We start from the raw sequence: 17,595 nt of genomic DNA, 5'->3' as shown, positions 1-17,595 counted from the left end.
AGTTTTATCGTCTGTAAAATAGGGACAATAATAGCACCTGGGGAATTCAATGTCTCAAGGATTAAGGGGGCCCCCGGAGGTGCAGGACCTTCCAGCAGCCTGGCACGCGGGGCAGGAGCTACACACATGGCTCTTCTGCAGACACCTGAGTGCAGCCTAAATAAATAAATAAAGATGACAGTACTGAATGTGCACTAAAATTCCAAATAAAACGTTTTCAAATATGTAAATGAATCCTGAGCTGGGTCTTTTTTTTTTTTAATTTATTTATTTATCTTTGGCTGCATTGGGTCTTCGTTGCTGTGCACAGGCTTTCTCTAGTTGCGGCGAGCGGGGGCTACTCTTCGTAGCGGTGCGCGGGCTTCTCATTACGGTGGCTTCTCTTGTTGCGGAGCACGGGCTCTAGGCACGCGGGCTTCAGTAGTTGTGGCTCACGGGCTCTAGAATGCAGGTTCAGTAGTTGTGGCGCACGGGCTTAGTTGCTCCGCGGCATGTGGGATCTTCCCAGACCAGGGCTCGAACCTGTGTCCCCTGCATTGGCAGGCGGATTCTTAACCACTGTGCCACCAGGGAAGCCCGAGCTGGGTCTTTTACAGCAATATATCAGGTGTCATGCCTGAGAGGGCTAAATACAGCGCCTGATTGAGACTTTGTTTCCCGGACCAGGCCTTTGGGTTGTTGATGTTGTTGGCGGGTGAGCCCCGGCGGGAGGGGCAGCAAGAAGAGCGCGTGCAGGGCGCTGATTCTAGTGTCGGGTGGGAAGTTCCCAGGCGAAGTCGCCAAGCTGAATTAGAGTTCACAGCTGGAGCCAAAGTAATACCCCATACAATTCCTGATGAATTTAACTCAATGGCTGTAAAACAATATGACTCAGTAACCATAAAAATTCGCAGCCATGAGCGATCTCCTTCCGTCCGTGTCTGGCAGGTTAGCGCTGGGAGGCTCGGAGTCACAGGGGCCCACAGACCAGGGTGCTGGAGCCCAAACAGGGAGGTAGGCTCCAGGTAAGGCAGGTGAGGAGGGCGGGGCCTCTGGGGGTCCTGCTGAGGCCTCTGGGAGCCCGGGGGCGGCGACCGGGGGAGGGCACGGAGGGACAGAATCGGAGCTGCATTTTTAAAGAGCCTCTGGCTTCAGCCTGCAAAGGGGATGGGAGGGGTGGGGTGGCAGCGTGGACGACGCCATAGCTGGAAGTAGAATGCACAGGACCTGGTGACAGGATGGATGTTGAGGTGCATGGTGGGCGGCGTCAGGAGGCCCTTCAAGGCCTGGCTTCTGGAGCTGGTGGGCAGGGATCCCCTTTGGAGTGGCGGCAGCGTGCTCTCCTTAGCAGGGGGCCAGCTGGCGTTGGGGAGGGGCATGTCACAGGTGAGCCCACCTCCCAGTTTCCTGGGGAAAAGTCCTGCTTTATACCTAGGGTCCCTGTGTAATTATAACTGTGCCCCCTTTCAAAAGGGTCCCTGTTTTCCTCCGAATAATAAATAAATATAACTAAATGACAAATGGATGAATGGTTGAGAAGAGGTTCCTCACAGCGGCAGCGACCTGGCAGCCTGTGGTCCTGAACTAGATTCTTTTGCCATAAAGGACGTGACGGGGACCATCGGCAAAGCGTGTGTGGGGTCTGAGGCTTGGACGGTGCTGTCGTATCCGTGTGCTTTCCTGACATGAGTGCTGGCGTAGTGGTCACGCAGGAGGAGTGTCCGTTTGAGGGAAATACACAAAAAAGCGTCCGTGGTGCTGGGCATCGTGTCGCCCACGGCTCTCAGATGGTCCAGGGAAAGAAGTTCTTTGTTCCTTTTCTGTGCGTCTGCAACTGAGACTCGGCGGGTAAAGGTCACTCTTGGGGCCTGACCTGCACCAGGCTCCCTGACTTACTGCCTCTGCACCCCCCGCCCCTCCCCAAGCCTCGAAAAGGATTCCCTGCTCAGACGCTCAGTGCCCCCAGCGGGACGGGATCAGGGAGGTCGGGTCTGTGATGCGCCTTCAGCGACCCCCAGCGGCCGAGGGGTCAGGCTGCGGCTGTTCTGAGATGTGCGGAGAATTCCAGGAGCACGAGTGTCCTCTGGGGGCCCACAAGCAGGGCCGGTCAGCGCACCTCCGGCAGCCACGTGTGCGATCACTGTGCCACCAGCGCCCCAGGAAGTGGGGAGGAGCCACAGCAGCTGCCACAGCCCCGCCGGGCCCCGCCCTGGGGTCTAGGCCGTGGGTCTGTCCCACTGTCCTGAGCTGTTTGGTCTCAGGACTTCTTTACACTCAAAACTATTGAGGGCCTCGAAGAGCTTTTGTGGCTGGGAGTTTTGTCTACCAACATTTACATATTCGAAATTATATACTCAAAGTTTGATTTCAATAACAACCAAAGCACACGTGCCTTCGGCCGTCAGAGCTATGACGTTACCACACATTGGTCTGGAAAATTCTATGGTGCACTCGTGAGAGGATGAGAAAGGCTGGAACATCTCACACTACTACGAAGATGGCTTTGACCTCAGGGACCCCTCGAAGGGTCTCAGAAGCCCTGAGGGGTGAGGAACCCAGTGCGAGAGCACCTGGCCTGTGCCCTGATCGCCACCATCAACCACCGGGAGAAGACTGGAGCTGCAGATGCGGACGCCCGTAACCCCAGCAGCTCCGTCCTCTGGATCCGCCCAAGAGCCCCTCGAGGGCACGTGGGAAACAGACAGTCAGAGGTGGGATGTGCGTCGGGACACGGCTCGCTTTCACGGTTTGGAAACAACCTGAAAGATAAAATTGACAAGTAGACAATGCTCTGTTTACACAACAGAGTGCTGTAGGAAGTCTCAACGTAGGGGAAGTCCCCCACACAAAACTGAGTGAAAAAAATCAAGTCGGGGAAGAAGAGCTCAGAATGAAGCCGGTTGATTGGCTCAAAGCACATTGTTTGCGGACGCACATACGTGTGCTGCGGCCATAAACACGAAGTTCAAGACGGCGGGAAAGTGGTTACCTGGGGGTTGGGGCAGAGTCAGGAGGGAGGCTACACGGGGGCTTTCGCTGTATCCGTGATGCTTAATTTGTAAAGTTGTTTTCAATACACCATCCAGGGACTGTGGGGAAGTGGAAAACAGACGAGCTGGCGGTGCGTCACCAGCTACCGATGGTCTTTGTGTCCCGGGGTTCGTGGCGGAGACCGCCAGCTGCCTCCCTGACACCCCTTTTCTTTCTCTCTCACTGATCTGTTGGGGGCAGCATGTACCAGCTCAGAAAAGAAAAGGAAAGCCTGCAGGTTCAGCCTGCCTTGCGGCACGGCGGCCAGCAGGGCGCACGGCAGTTATTCAGCGCAGCCTGTGGGAAGCTCCTCAGGCACAGGGCACAGTGGCAGCCCTGGCTCTCCTCCCCCACCTCTTCCCGCCCGTGGGCCCCCTGTGTTTATGAGGATGACGAGAGCCAGAATTTGGAGTCAGATCTTAAGGGGAAGAGCAGGAATGTTCCGGAAGGCCACCCTCACCGGGGCTGTTGGATGACTCCAGGGGGGTGCTACCACCCATGCCAGGCAGACCAACTCGGGGCAGCCCTCGGCCCCCATCCCGGGCAGGCCCGGCCCCAGGGAGGACCGTGTCTTCAGGGCCGCTCTCCAATCTTCCCCTGGAATTGGGCCCACCTTCCCGATTCGACCCCGGCCAAGTGGAACTGATTCTGTGTCCCGGGGCCTCCTGAGTGCCTAACGAGATCTTGACTGCAGCCCAGCTTTAAACACTCTTCACGGTGGGTGGTGATTGGGTCTTGATTTGCTGAATGGTTCAGCTGAGTCACCACCTGCAAACAATATGAGAAATAAAATGCTGGCCACGCTCGGGCGCCCAGCGCAGCTCCTGCTCCACGGCCTGCTCCCCGCAGCGGCTCCAGCGCCCTGCAAGGTCCTGCCTGGAAGGGAGCTGCTCGGTGCCAGGCCCTGCACAGGGTGGGCCTGGGGGCTGCATGGAGGCCGAGGAGGCACGGCAGCACCGCGTTCCGGTGGGGAATCCGCCCGCGCGGGGCCTGCTAGGGTCACAGGTGAGGAACAGCGGAGCTGGACCCGGAGCCGGCTGGGGTGCCGCGTGGCTGAGCGGACCCAGCGCTGCCGCGAACACCGGGGGCTCCCTTTACCCCCAGGCAGCCCGCTGGGGGTCCTCTGCACCGCCCCCAGACTGGCCTGGAGTGGCTACAGCCCCCTCACCTTGGTCTGATGGCCCCAGCGACGAGGCTCGGAGCCCGTCCCCTGAGGGAGGTGCGTCTGCGAGTCTGGGCAGCAGGCGCAGGGTTGGAGGCCTGGGGTCCGATGGCATCCGCCTCTGGTGGCCGTGTGACCTCTGTCCCTCTGCTGCTCCGTCCGTAAAGGGGGCATTGTGTCAGTGTGGGGTCCTGAACACAGGACCTCGGGATGTGACTGTATGTGGAAACGGGGGCGTTGAAGGAGTCATTAAATGTAAATGGGGCCATCAGGGTGGGCCGGAATCCAATCTGACTGTGTCCTTGTGGGCACAGGGACACCAGGGCCATGCACACACAGAGGACACGGCCAGCACGCCAAGGACAGAGGCCTTGGGAAAAGCCGACCCCTGATCTTGGACGTCCAGCCTCTAGAGCTGTGAGCAGCAGATGTCTGTGGTTCAAGCCCCGCCCCCGTCCATGGAACCCATTCTAGCAGCCGAGCAGACAGATACACCGTCGGTCCTGGGTCGCCCTGTCACCTCCAGTGCTCCTGGCCACAGGACCTGCAGGTTTCAGAGCTGCACTGCGTCAGAGCCACACCCGGGCTGGGGGACCCTCTGCAGCAGCTGAGCGCTCTGTGCCCTAAACCCACAGGGGAGCCAGCTTATCTGCATCCTGGCCTCACCCGTGCCTGGTCCCCAGTACTCGGGGACAGAAGGACCTCACTCCAAAGGGAATCTCACCTGTGTCTTCCCACAAGCCCCTGCTGCCTCTGTAGCCCAAGGCATCTGGAAACAAAGTCAGGGGTCGTCCACCAGCCGCAGGCTCCCTCAGCAAGTAAGCCCAGGCCCAAACTCCCTCTGACGGGGAGGGAGAAGGGTGGGCTCAGGAAGGAAAAGACACAAATTGGTGCCTGGAAATATCCTATCTCCCTCATGTGACCCCTTGGGGGACACATTAGGATTTTCACGTGTTTCCCTTAGGATCGGGATTGCCGTAAACAAGATAGTCTTTCTCTCCTGTATGAGAATTCTGTTCTGTCGTGTAGCAGCCGTGTGCTGGTATGGCAGTGCCATCATCATTAGGGACAGGGCTTGTTTTGTCCTTCTGTTTGACCACCCTTGTTGACTAGCTTCCCAGAGTCACCTCATAATCCAAGCTGGCTGCTGGAGTCAGTCATCACATCTGCACTCCAGGAAGCAGGAAGGAGAAAGGCAGGAGGACAAAGGAGCACATCTCCGAGCTCAGTCAGCTCCCTTTAAGCAGCCCATGCTGAAGAAAGTCTCATACTCCTGCTAACATCCCAATGACCAGGACTTAGTCACTTGAGTGAATGTAAAGGGGCAGGAATGTCACCTTCTATCTGGTGCTTCACTGACCCTCAAAACATCCTGATGCAGTTACTGAGGAAGGGAAAATGAATATCACGTGGCCACCGGTCACCCGCAGCCCTGTGTCACTGATGAGGAAACCGAGGGTCAGAGAGGCATGATGTCAAGGTCCACAGGCTGAGCAGCAGGAGGCCGTAAGATTGGAACGGGGAGCCAATATGGTGGACTCGTCATCCAGATCGCCCCACATCCTGGCCACTCTTCGGCATGAGGTCTCTTCCCACCCAGACTCAGCACACGGGGTGTGGTTCCAGCAGAACAGACCTGAGCACGGCCTTGTGGAACAACCGAGAATTTGAACAGCACACGGCGCTGGTGAGGCTGTGCTCATGGGGGTCAAAACTGGTACAGCCTCTTTGAAGGGTGTGTCGGTTCAGATTAGGTTCGATTATGAGTGAGAGAAAAATCCAAAGTGGTTTACGAAAGACAGATGTTTACTTCTCTCTCTCATCTAACAAGTCGTCCAAAGGAGGAAGTCCAGGGCTGTTATGGGTGCACTAGTGTCGGGGACCTCGGCTGCTTCTACCTTGTCGCTCTGCCATGAGAGGCTCCCATTCCAAGATCCCCCGATGATTCAAGATGGCTGCTACAACTCCAGCCATTACAACCACATCCCAGTTTGCAAGAAAGAAGAGCCTATCCTTTCTCTTCAAGGAAGTTGCACACACACTTACATCCCACTGGCCAGGACCTGCAAGGAAGGCTGGAAAATGTAGTCTTTGTTCCAGGCAGCTGTGTATCCAGCTACAAATCAGGGATCCTATGACAGCGGAAGAAAAGGAGAACATGTACTGGAGGACAGCAATTAGTCTCTGCCGGAAGACTGCGAGACTAATTAACTAACTAGTTAAGGCTGTGCTCCAGCAATCCCCCCTGTGTGAGTTATTTGTAAGGATTTTGGTTGCTGCATTGTTTGTTGTGGCAAAACATACTAGGAACCCAGGTCCCTCCCGAGGGGACTGGGTAAATCAACTGCCACGTATCCAGAACGTTCGCAGCTCTCGCACCTGACGTGGAACGAGCTCAAGACCAGGTGTTAGCGTGGGAAACGAGCTACAGAGATTCACGCTCCCAAACTAGGGGTAACGTGCATACACGCGTGTGAACGCAGGTGCTCCTGGAAGGTTAGGAAGACCCCGGCCTTGTGGTGCTTCTGAGGAGTGGGGCAGGGAGACGGGGTCAGAGCAGCGGAGGTTCCCCCCAGCCTCCACGGCCCACCAGCTGCCCTGCAGCGGGCGCCAGGCCTCCTGTGCTGCCCCCTCTACCGAGTCATCACGCGGAGCCAACGCAGGCTGCCGCCGCGCCGTCTTAGACGCAGCCCGTCAACGCTGCCGACGGCGAGCCCAGCTCTGGATCTGACGATCAGTTCCTCCCTGTCTGGCCCCCGACACCTGCCCGGCTCGGAATGCCCCGCTGGCTGCCCTCCCCACCTAACAGGCTTCTGTGCGAGCTGCGGGGTGGCAGCCAGGCCGGGCACTGGGAGGAGCCTGCAGGAGCCCCCTGGCAGCCCCGCGGGCCCCGGAGCCCAGCTCGCTGGCTGTGCCCACGCCCGCTGACAGCCCTGGATCCGGGGCGCCTGGCCGCTGGTCCCACAGTCATGAGCCGTGTTGGAGCTGGTGCCCTCGGTGCCCTCCTGAGAAAGGAGGTGGGCAGTGGAGGTGGAGCGCGGCCTGGCCCTCAGCGCCCCAGGGCCCCGGGCTTCATTCGGACCTGTCCCCACTCTCGGCTCATCCCGTCCGTGACTATGAACGTCAGTCCCCGCATCCTACCTTCCGAGGGCCTACTATGTGCCGAGCACTATTCTAGCGACTAAAAAGAACCCCTGTGGTCACCATCGCGCCACCACCACGTGCCAGCCAGCCACGCTTGCTCTCTGCTAATCCTTAAAAACATCCCTGCGAGACAGGCCTTCTTATCCCCATTTCACAGATGGGGAAACAGAAGCTGCACGAGGGGAAGTGCTGCCCGGGATAACAGAGCGTGAGGGGCAGACAGGACAGCGCACAGGACCCACGGTTCTTTCCACGGCCGTCCCCTCCGCTCCGACGGGGCCTCACAGCAGGTACGCCGGGCTCCCCGTGCAGAGGGGCGCCGCGGCCCCGGTATCCCCGCACAGCCTTCACGGCAACACGTTCTGCTCCTTTTCCTTTTTATTAGAAAACAGATCCAGAAAATATACACGCTTCAGCCCATCCGCCAGAGCGGGCTTTGGGGGGCGCGGGGTGGGGGGCGGAGGATGACGAAGATCAGACCAGTCCTGGGGGCGCAGGCTGCAGGGAGGTGCCCTCGGCCAGCCTAGCCAGGCCCGGCCCTGAGACATCAAAGTCGGGGCCAAGTCGCCGCGCAAGGCGAGGGCAGGTGGGAGGGGGAGGCGGCCCCCAGCTGAAGCAGAGGTGGCCGCAGGCAAGTGGGGGACAGAGGGCGGGACAGGGCCTGCACGGGCCTGACCCCCGTCCTCCCCTGCCGGGGGCTCTGCGCTCCCCAGCCGGTCCTCCGCAGGCCCCCAGGCCCTCCCGCCCTCCGGGGCAGCCAGGCTAGGCGTTGATGGCCTTCCAGCGCTCACTGTCTGTGCTGTTGATGCTGCCCGTGTGGCAAGGCATGGAAGCCACATCGTCCAGGTAGGCCATCCCCCCGGCCGAGTCGAACTGCGTGCTGGCGGCCACCGCTGCCTCCAGGCCCTCCCGCCGGGCCACCGCATAGGGCTGGGGCAGGTGCACGTCCGGCTCCTCGGTCTCGTCCACTTGGCATTTGTAGGAGAAGAGGATCTTGGGCTCCGAGCTGGAGGGGAGGAGAGAGGCAGGGGAGCCCCACTGTGGGTCAGCAAAGGCCTTCCTCGCTGGGGCTGGGCAATGAGGCATCAGACATGGCAAGAAACGTGCTGACGGCCCCCTAACACCCACCCCGCGAGGTCCCCTTCCTTGCTTTGATGTTGGAGTCCGCTGGGACACCGGTATTAAAACCGGCCCTCCTGCTGCTGGCGTGTGAGCCTGGCGAGCGCCTGCTTTCTCACCATAAAATGGGTGGAAGGACTTCGACTGGGGAAATGATGGGCCTTAAACAGCACCTGCCCACAGTGCGGGGCAGACACGGGCCCAGACCCCTGCCCCGCAGCACTCACTACTGCCCACCAGGTGCCCGCCCGTCCTCAGTCCTCTGGGTAACTGTCCAGGGAGAAAGCGTCACTCCCCATTTACAAAAAGGAGCCTGAGGCCAGGGAGATAAATCGTGTGCGAGGTCACGCACATCAGGGCTGGGATCCGATCTAGTCCTTCTCGCTCCAGCGCTGAGGCACCCCTGCAGCCCACCCTCAGACCTGGCAGGTAGGGAAGCGGGGGCTGGGGGCAGAACGCCTGCTTCCACCACGTCTGAGTCACAAGAGTGCCTCACAAGAGTGCACCCCACCCCACACTCAGACACACTGGACTCCCCCCAACACTGCTCCCCACTCCAGTTGCCCCCAGATGGAACACAAGCTCCGTGAGCTCAGGGGTTTGTCTGCTTTGTTCCCTGTTGTGTCTGCGGCTACAGCAGGTGCTGAGGAATGAGCTGATCTATCCTTACATGAAAAACACAGTGCAGATCAGCAGGCATGGCCTGTCTCTCTCGTGGGAAAAGTGCGTATGTCTTTGTGTGTTGTGTGCATAATGTGTGTGTCTGTATTTGTATCTATGTGAACCTATGCGTGCCTGTATGGCTGTGGTATATGCATGCATGTGCCTGTGTGTACATGTGTATATATGTATGTGTATATAAATATATATATGTGTACATGTTTGTGTGCATATGCAGCTTACACATGTATACATCTGTATACATGTGTGTATGTGTATATTTATAGGGGCGCATGCACATGTGTGTGCGCCCGTGTGTGCATGTATATCCGCACGCACATGCGTGTACACACATGCACCCTGTCCGCCTTCTCAAGCTCCGGTCCCAGCCTGAGCTGCCCCCCAGTCCCGAGCCCGGAGCCTGGGATGCTGCAGTGGCAGCTGCGCATGCGCAAGAGGCAGAAGGCGTGATCCCGACGGTGGCCACGCGGGGGCGCCCGCGGCCTGGAAGCTGGGGACGGCCAAGCCCAGAGCGCGACCTGGAACCCCGCCCCCCAGTCCCCCTCCCCGCAGTCCCCGCTGGAGGACTCACCCGAAGAAGCCCCGCAGGAAGGCCACGTAGATGAGGGGCGCGAAGAAGCTGAAGTAGAGGAAGGTGGTGGCATCCACGCAGCTGGGGGGAGGGGCGGGTCAGGGCTGCGGCGGAGCAACCTGGCCGGCCCCCGCCCCCTCCCGGCCGCCCCCGGCCCCGGCCGCTTACCAGAGCCCCTCGATGACATCCGCGCACAGCAGCGCGCTCCCCAGCCCCTGCAGCAGGTTGAGCAGCGCCAGGATGCCCGCGTACACGTAGAAGCTCCTCCGTGCTGCGGGGGGGACGCGCGTGAGGTCCTGCCCACATGTCGGGACCGGACCGGCTCCCTGCCTCCCACCCACCCAGAGCTGTCCGCTCCAGGCCACCGCAAGGCCAACAGCCCACCCCGCGCCCAGCCCCGTCCCCAGGCGCTCACAGGGCAGGGAGATGCGCTCCTTCAGCGGGGTCTTGGGGAGCACGACCACCAGAGAGTAGACCTGCGGAGACATTGGTGCTGACCAGGACGCAGGGAGCTCCCGCCCAGTGCTGAGCCCGCTAGCAGGCCGTGCCCGCGGCTCCGGCCAGCCCCCAACTCACCAGGAAGAAGAAGCAGGAGCTGACCAGCCAGAACTGGCGACCCCCGTGCCCGTAGATGTTGAAGTCCTCAGCCGAGAGGTGGGCATCCGGGTACAGGATCTCCAGCGTGCCCTGCAGCGGCGGGCAGGAGAGGGTCTCAGGGGCTCCTGTACCTGCAACGCCCTGTCCCTGGGCTCCCCACCACACCAAGCCCCGCTCTGCCTGGCGCTCAGTCCCCTGCTCTAGCCAGCTCTCTGGCCACGCCCTGCCCCCCAGCTCCAGCCCTCAGAACAGGCCCGGGGAGGGGCAGCCCCCGGGTAAAAAAGGGGTCTCTGGATGCACGGGTCTCAGTGGGATCTACAGACTTGCACTCCCCCTACCTGGACTGCTTGTTGAAACGGTAGGTTCAACCTACTGGATCGGAACTGGAGAGGCCCAGAACCTGCCTTGTTAACCAGCCGCCCAGGTGATTCCTTAGCTGCATTTAAAGTTTGAGCCACTGCACACTCAACTCTGACCCAGGGCCCGGAGGCAGTGGATGCCCAGCCCCGCTGACCCCCGGGGCTGCCCTCCCCCACCTCACCTGGGTGACGGAGTAGGCCAGGGCCAGCACCGTGGTGATGGCCAGCACCCGCTTGATGCTCGACTTGCTCTCCAGGTGACCTGGAAGAAACGTGCTGGTCAGTCAGCGGGCGCCAGCCTAGGGAACCACGGTGGGGTCGGCCCCCAGCCAGGGAGGGGCAGGGGAGCCCTGGCCGCAGCAGCAGACGCACCAAAGGCGAGGCCCAGGATGACCACGCTCAGCTCGATGGCCAGCAGGAAGAAGCGGGTCATCTCCCACAGGATCTGGACACAGAGTGGGCAGAGCGTCAGCCTGGGGGCCGCTTGCCCCCTCCCAGTGCCCGGCAGCCCTGCCAGCAGGCCCAGCCCCACCTTATCAGCGACAGTCGCAGCATCTGAGGTGCTGACCGTCATGGACACCACGGCCCGGGCGATGCCCACCAGCGCCACCACGAACACCTGGTGAGCGAGAGAGGGGTTGGGGGGTTGGCGTCGGGGGACAAGAGCTCCGGGAATCGCAGGGCCTGCACCCCACACCCCACGTCTGCAGGAGCCCTCAATTCCTCGAGAATGGAAGGATCCCACACTACACGAGCCGCCTGGGTGGGATGCAGGGAGGCCTGGCCCTCCCCTCTGGGCCTTGGTTTCCTGGCTACGCTGACAGCCTGGGAAGGCTTGTCAGGGTGCCGTGGTGCAGCCAGCCTGCCGGCTTCTAACCCCAGACCTGCCGCTCGCTGCCTCTGGGACGTGTCTGTGCTGCACCTCGCCTACGAAACACAGGGAGACAGCACCCTGGGATCCAGCTGGGACTATCAGTTTCTCAGTCAATACTACCCCACCCCACTGCCCCCCGGGCTTCTGTGAGCTTAAGTTCAGTTTTCTGATACCTATGAACAAAAGGGCCCAGATTCGTACACTCTGTCCTTTGTGCCTTGGAAACCGTGTCCAATCTCAGGGAGGCTGACACCATTCAGGGCCGCGTGCCCACTGTGTGCCAGGCCCCCACGGGGCTGGAGCTCTGCGCAGTCTCACTGGGTGCTCACGGGAGCACCACAGACTGAAGCAGCTCCACGTCACATGGTGTAGGAGGGCACTGGGGCCCAGAGAGGCCAAGTCGTTGGCCCAAGGTCATTCAGCACAGCTGGGCTTCAGAATGCAGTGGGCTTTTTTCCCCAGCCCAGCATCCATTCCCCTTCCCTCTAGTAACCATTCCCCAGTTTTCTTCCTGGGACCACCACCCTCCTCAGTCCATACGGTCTGGCTGAGCTGACCCCACCGTCCCAGCTCCAAAGTGTCCCTTTCCCTGTTAGTCACAGAGTCTGGCTCAGGGATGAACAGGGGTTCCAAGGTGGGCCACTCAGAGGGAATTCCAGGTCAACACTGCAGCATCAGGAAAGATATCCTTCTGCTGGAGTTGGCAGGGAGGTTAGCTCAGAGCTGCTCTTGGCTACCTCTGATACCTTATGGGGAGAACTCATCTGCGATGATGCCAGAGGAGAGCAAAGATGCAGAGAGAGAGAGAGAGAGACAGAGTCCCGATGACATCCATTAATCCCCTGGATCCAGCCATACCTGAAGCTGGTTTTTCATTACAAAGACAGCTTAAGCCAGTTGGAGTTGGGTTTTCTGTCACCAACTGGAATGAACTCACCAGGATATAGAAGGTGATAAAAATGGGGCTGGAGGTGACTCGAATCTTGGCCCGAGCAAACGGAAGCTTCCAGAGCAGGAAGATGAAGAAGAGCACGTTGGGGACGAGCAGCAAGAGGTCCCAGTACCGGACCCTAGCAGGTGGGTACAGGAGGCGGCTCACTGGTGGGGTTTTGTCTGCAGCCCACCCGTCTCTCTTAAACACACACACACACACACACACACACAACCCCGGAAACCCCCTGTCACGCAGCCCGGCAGGACTGTGCCTGCCTCACCTAGAGGTGCCGATGTCCTCGTAGAGAAGCAGGAGGCAGCGGTGCGGCACACTGATGTTGGGCGCCGGGGGCGGGGGCCCGCTGGCCCAGATCTCCTCCTCTGGGGTGTCCATCCCGCCAGCAGCCGGCCCTGGGGGGTAAGAGCCACCACGTGAGCAGCACAGGGGCTGTGCAGCCCTGGGCCTCTGGTGGGAGCCGGCAGGTGGGGGGCAGGTGTGGCGCTCCCTCCCGCCCAGGTCGCAACCCGGCCCCCGACGGGCCAGTCCTCACTGTCAGCTCTGTGTCAGGGACCGGACAGCAGCAGCAGCACGTCGCAGGGAGCACATGGGCCTGGGCAGCGGGACGTGACAGATGCCAGCATTTAAAACGATGACTGAACAGACTGGGCCCCTGACCCGGCGCCCCCATTTCTGGGCCATTCGCGACAGCCCCAGGCGGGAGCAGCCCAAGTGCCCCCGTCAGCAGAACTGACACGTCAACGGGGCGTCCGCGTGACCGGTGGAACGCCGCCCGGAAATGAGAGTGACTCCTGCCCTGTGGTGACACGGAGGGCCTGGCAGCCGGGCGCTGAGCGGAGCCCGGCCAGCTGTAGGCACGTGGCCTGACCCTACACGGGCACCAGGAGGGGCGCCCTGTGGAGGGCCGAGGGCGCGGGGCCAGCCCTGGAGACACGACCCGGTGGCGGGCACGCTGGCGTGCTCCAGTGTCGCGGTTCACGGAGCCACGCACCTGTGATCCGAGTGATTTTCCGTATGGGTTACGCTTCAGTAGATTTTAAAAAATGGAAAAGATGAATCGTTTATGCTGAGAGCGCAGGTCTCCCGTTCAGCAAGGAGCAGCCTAGGACACTTCCTGCAGGGTTTGCAGCGAAGCAACAGGATCCCGTGCTCGTGCTGCGCTCACGTCCCTGGACAGCAGGCCTGCAGGGCAGCACCCCACGGGCCAAGCTGTGGAACGCGAGCGCTGCTCTGCCGAAAGTGGGGAGATTCTGAAGCGGGAGGGCCGAGACGTAGGGCTCAGAATCCCCATCCTCCTCTCCCACAGGCCACCCACCGGCTCTGGGATGGCGTCCCCACTGGCAGCCTGAGGATACACCAAGGACGGGAGGTATTACAGGGGAGAACGTGTGCCTGACACAGTAGGTCCAAGGAAAGAAGCTGGTTTCCTCCCTGTTCCCGTGCTCTGCACCCTTCCACCGGTGCTGACATGGCCAAGCACCTGCTATGACCCGGCGGGTCCAGGTGCCAGGACACACCTGCCCTCTTGGGGCCTTCATTCTCAGAGCGGAGGCCGACAGCCAGCACAAACACCCGTACTTAAAAAGCAGACTTCTCCTAGAGGTAAGTGCTAAGAAGAACACACAGTCTTGGCCTGTTCAAAGGGCAAAGATCAGGCTGGAAGAGAGAGGAGGGAGGGTAGGGGCCAGGTCAGCCGGGATCACCGGCACCGTGAGCTCACTTCAAATGCAACAGGAGGGTGTAGGAAGGCGGGCGACGCGGCCCCGCTCCCACGTGGAGAGGTTGCCGTGGAGGGGCGGGGAGACCGAGGAGTGCCCGGCCAGGCCGGCGAGGGCAGTGGCTCGACCGGCGGGGGCAGCGGGGGGGAGTGGAGGGATCTGGGATCCCTTTGGGAGGGCTGGCCAGCAAGACCCACAGACAGACGCACGTTGGGGTGAAGGAAGAGGGCAGGGCAGGCTGAGGCCGAGGCTCTGGCCCGAGCCTCGGGGAGCCCAGCCCAGTGTCCCCATGACACTGCCCCTCTGCCTTGCTAACAAGGTGCCCCGCCGTTGCAGGACCCTCCTTGATGCCCTGCGTTCAGGACAGGGGCCCCTTGCCAGCGCCAGAAGCTGAGCCTCGGTTGCTGTAAGCCAGAGGTTTCGGAGTGGGGGTGGTGTGGCGCAGCGCGGGACACCTGAGCAGGGCGCAGGGTGCCCATGTGACACAGGGTCGGGGTCCAGGGCTGCCTGATGTCCTGCAGGGACCCCACACGGCAGAGAGAAGCCCGTGGGGATGAATGGGGACAGAAGCAGGAGGGCCGGATAGAGTCGGGAGGGGGGGCGGTCAGAGGGCTTCTCTTGGCCTTGCTTGTCCAGCACCCCATTTTCCTATGAGGGCACCTCAGTACCCCAGTCCCCATCCGCAGGGTTTAGGTACTGTTGACTCCACCCCTCCACAATTCCAGGGAATGTGCACATTGGAGTCCCACGTGGAAAGAAAGCCAACACAGAGGCGAAAGACTGATGGAAATAGATCCTGGAGATAGCGCCTTGCGGGAGCCCCTGGATCCAACCACACCTGAAGCTAGATACCCGCACCCCTAGGCCAGACTTTTCAGTTACAAAATCCAACAAATTCCCTTTCCTGTGTAGGCCTGTTTGACTTGGAGTTGGGTGGACCTTGGTTGTGCTTCTGGCTCTGCCAGGTTCTTTCTTCGTGACCTTGGGGGAGTCTTTCTCCTCTCTGGGTGTCACAGGACAATAACACCCCCCCAACAAGGCTGCTGTAAGGATCAAGCAAGACCAGAGAAGTGAATGTCTACAAAAGGTCACACACAGAAAGGTAACTGCTGCTTTTCTTCCCGGAGGAGGGGCTGGGGGACGTGCAGCGGGGAAGGATCTGGTTCACGGGTCCAAGCGCCACTTGCTATGGAGTCTGAGGTGAGGAAGGAGAGCGTCAGCTAAGCCTCCTCTACCAAGCCCTGCTAGCTCTGTAATAACTGCAGAGAAGGCTCACGGAGCCCTGCCACCCTCCAGGGAGGTACTTCTGTCACCCCCTGCATGGAGCTGGACAGCCCAGACTGTCTGTCTCCAGAGCCCAGGCCCCCAACCGGCAACTTGCCAGGGGCCCCTCCTGGGACCTTGGTCTCTCCACCTGCAGCCGGGTTTGATCCAGAGTGGAGTGTTGGTAACAAGCAGATTCGGGTCAGGCAGGTCTGGGGGCTGAGAGTCTGCATCTCTAACACCCTCCCAGCTGGCACTGCTGCTCTGTTGGCCCCAGAACCACACTTGAGCCACACCAGAATTGCCACTATGTGTCAAAGCTCACAAAATAACTGAAGCCATGATAAAAATGACAATGCACCCTTCCCTGCCTGTGTGCAGTTGAGGCTTTCCACGCGGTCACCTGCTGAGCCACCACACCAGCCTCCAAGAGAGGTGACTGCTAACATCCCATCACACAAAGGGGAAAGAGGCTGAGACGGGTCAGCCTGTGGCCTGTATTCCCCTCTCCCCACCACAAGGGAGCTCCTGGCCTTGCTGGCAGAAGCCCAGGTAGTGGCAAAGTAAGGGGTGTGCAGGCTCAGGAAAGAGGGGATGGTGGGAAGGCTGGCTGAGGGCAGGGGAAGGAGGGGTGAAGCCAAACCAGAGGGATGGGGAAGGGAATTCTCAGAGGGGGAGTTCCTGGGATGCCAAGTGTTCTGGGGCAACCCCTGGCCTCTCAGGACCGGGGAATCTGGGACGTTTCTTCCACCTGGGAAGGACTCTCCTGACCTCATTAACATTCCAGAGGCCTCTTCCCACCCACCTCCCTCCCTCCCTCCCTTCCTTCCTCTGTGGGCAGGATGCCAACTGGCTAGGGTCCTGCGAGCTGGACCTGCTGTGAGACCCTGGACCAGAAGGACCTTACCCTCTGTGGGCCTCCGCTTTCCCGTCTCTCATCTGTGCAGTGGGACTGACCACCCAGAGCTACTGGATGGGAAACCCTGGGGCAAACAAAACCCTGAGCAGAGAGGCTGCTGCTTAAACGCCCCTCAGGGCTTCCGACCGGAGCTGGTTGATGAGCCTTAAAACCCTGGAACCGAAACAGGGTGAGGAAGACTCCACAGGACAGAGGCCAACCCCCTAATCCTTCAGCCTTGGGGAGGGGGGAGGTGGACCCTGCCAGGAGCCCCCAGGAGGAAGGACAGCCCTGGGCCTTCAAGGTCCAACCTGGCCTCACCCCTGCCAACTGCCGTGACGATTCCCTTCCACTCTGCAGCCTGTCTTTCAGCCTGTTCTCCAAGCTGCTGTGCTGTTCCTACCTCAGGGCCCCTGTGCGTGCTCTTTCCCAGCTGCGGCTCACCATTCGGGCCACCTCCTCTGAGGAGCCCTCCCTGACTACCTCTGTTTGTCTGAAGCGGCCCTCGCTGTGTGTTTGTGGGTTGTCCAGCCCAGGCATCTCATGACCCAGCCCCCCAGAACAACAAACGTTGTGAGTGGACAGATGAATATCCAGCAGAGTGCGGCTCAGCCCTTCTGGGGAGTGGGAGGGCCGTCTGGGAGGCCCTAGGCCCCGTCCCAACTGCAGCGTGAGGGCAGGTCACTCCTCGCTCCCTGTCCAGTGGACCCCCGACCTCTCGGGCCCAGGGAGCCGGAGGTGGGACTCGGCCACTCGCAGGGACGTCTTCCCGCACAACCTGGATCGCAGGGTCCGCAAGCCCGGCCTCGCCGGGGACCCAGAACGCCGGCCCTCTGCGCCCCCAGCCTGCCTCTGGGCGGGAGGGTCGCTCCCGGCGGCAGGAGCGGCAGGCGGGACGGGGGCCGCCGGGATCGGTTCCCGCAGCTGGGGCAGGAGTGGGGTCCCCTCTTTACCTGAGGCCCCGGCCGCCCATCCGCCGCCGGCCGCGGACCCCGCAAGGCCGCGGGACTCGGCCTCCGGCGCTCGGGCCGGGGAGCGTCGCACAAGAGGCGCGGGCGGCCGGCTCCCGCAGACTGGGCGAGCGGGTAGGGAGACGCCGTCGGGCCCGACACCGCGCGGCCCTCCCGACAGCAGTGACCCGGAAGGCTGGCGCGTCCTTTTCGTTCCGCCGAAACTGCAAAACAGCCACCGTCCCTACTTGCGGCACGCAGGCCCGCCCCCAGTCCGCAGCAGCTTATAGGAATGGAG

General features: G+C 60.9%; 1 protein-coding gene across 2 annotated transcripts; it reads right to left on the bottom strand.

Annotated features, from left to right (window-relative positions):
- Nucleotides 1-531: 531 nt before the first annotated feature.
- TPRA1 (transmembrane protein adipocyte associated 1) lies at nt 532-17,521 on the bottom strand. Of its 2 annotated transcripts, XR_005021761.1 has the most exons (16): nt 17,301-17,521; nt 12,731-12,860; nt 12,454-12,586; nt 11,175-11,261; nt 11,015-11,087; nt 10,825-10,904; nt 10,263-10,373; nt 10,102-10,162; nt 9,855-9,957; nt 9,687-9,767; nt 8,107-8,321; nt 6,218-6,303; nt 4,178-4,387; nt 3,470-3,777; nt 2,969-3,068; nt 532-2,738 (listed from the first exon to the last, which is right to left on the bottom strand). XR_005021761.1 is itself a non-coding variant. In XM_036868149.1 (11 exons), the coding sequence occupies exons 2-11, from the start codon at nt 12,841-12,843 to the stop codon at nt 8,078-8,080; spliced, it is 1,086 nt and encodes a 361-aa protein (XP_036724044.1). In that variant the 5' UTR covers nt 12,844-12,860; nt 17,301-17,521; the 3' UTR covers nt 7,696-8,077. The 2 variants fall into 2 exon arrangements, 1 of the variants encoding a protein (XP_036724044.1); XM_036868149.1 differs by lacking the exons at nt 532-2,738; nt 2,969-3,068; nt 3,470-3,777; nt 4,178-4,387; nt 6,218-6,303 and having other exon boundaries at nt 7,696-8,321.
- Nucleotides 17,522-17,595: the final 74 nt, after the last annotated feature.

The sequence above is a fragment of the Balaenoptera musculus genome, chromosome 11 (genome assembly GCF_009873245.2).
Source record: "Balaenoptera musculus isolate JJ_BM4_2016_0621 chromosome 11, mBalMus1.pri.v3, whole genome shotgun sequence".
Taxonomy (NCBI): domain Eukaryota; kingdom Metazoa; phylum Chordata; class Mammalia; order Artiodactyla; family Balaenopteridae; genus Balaenoptera; species Balaenoptera musculus.
The sequence above is the reverse complement of the archived record's forward strand: the minus strand, read 5'-3'. Positions and strand labels throughout refer to the sequence as shown.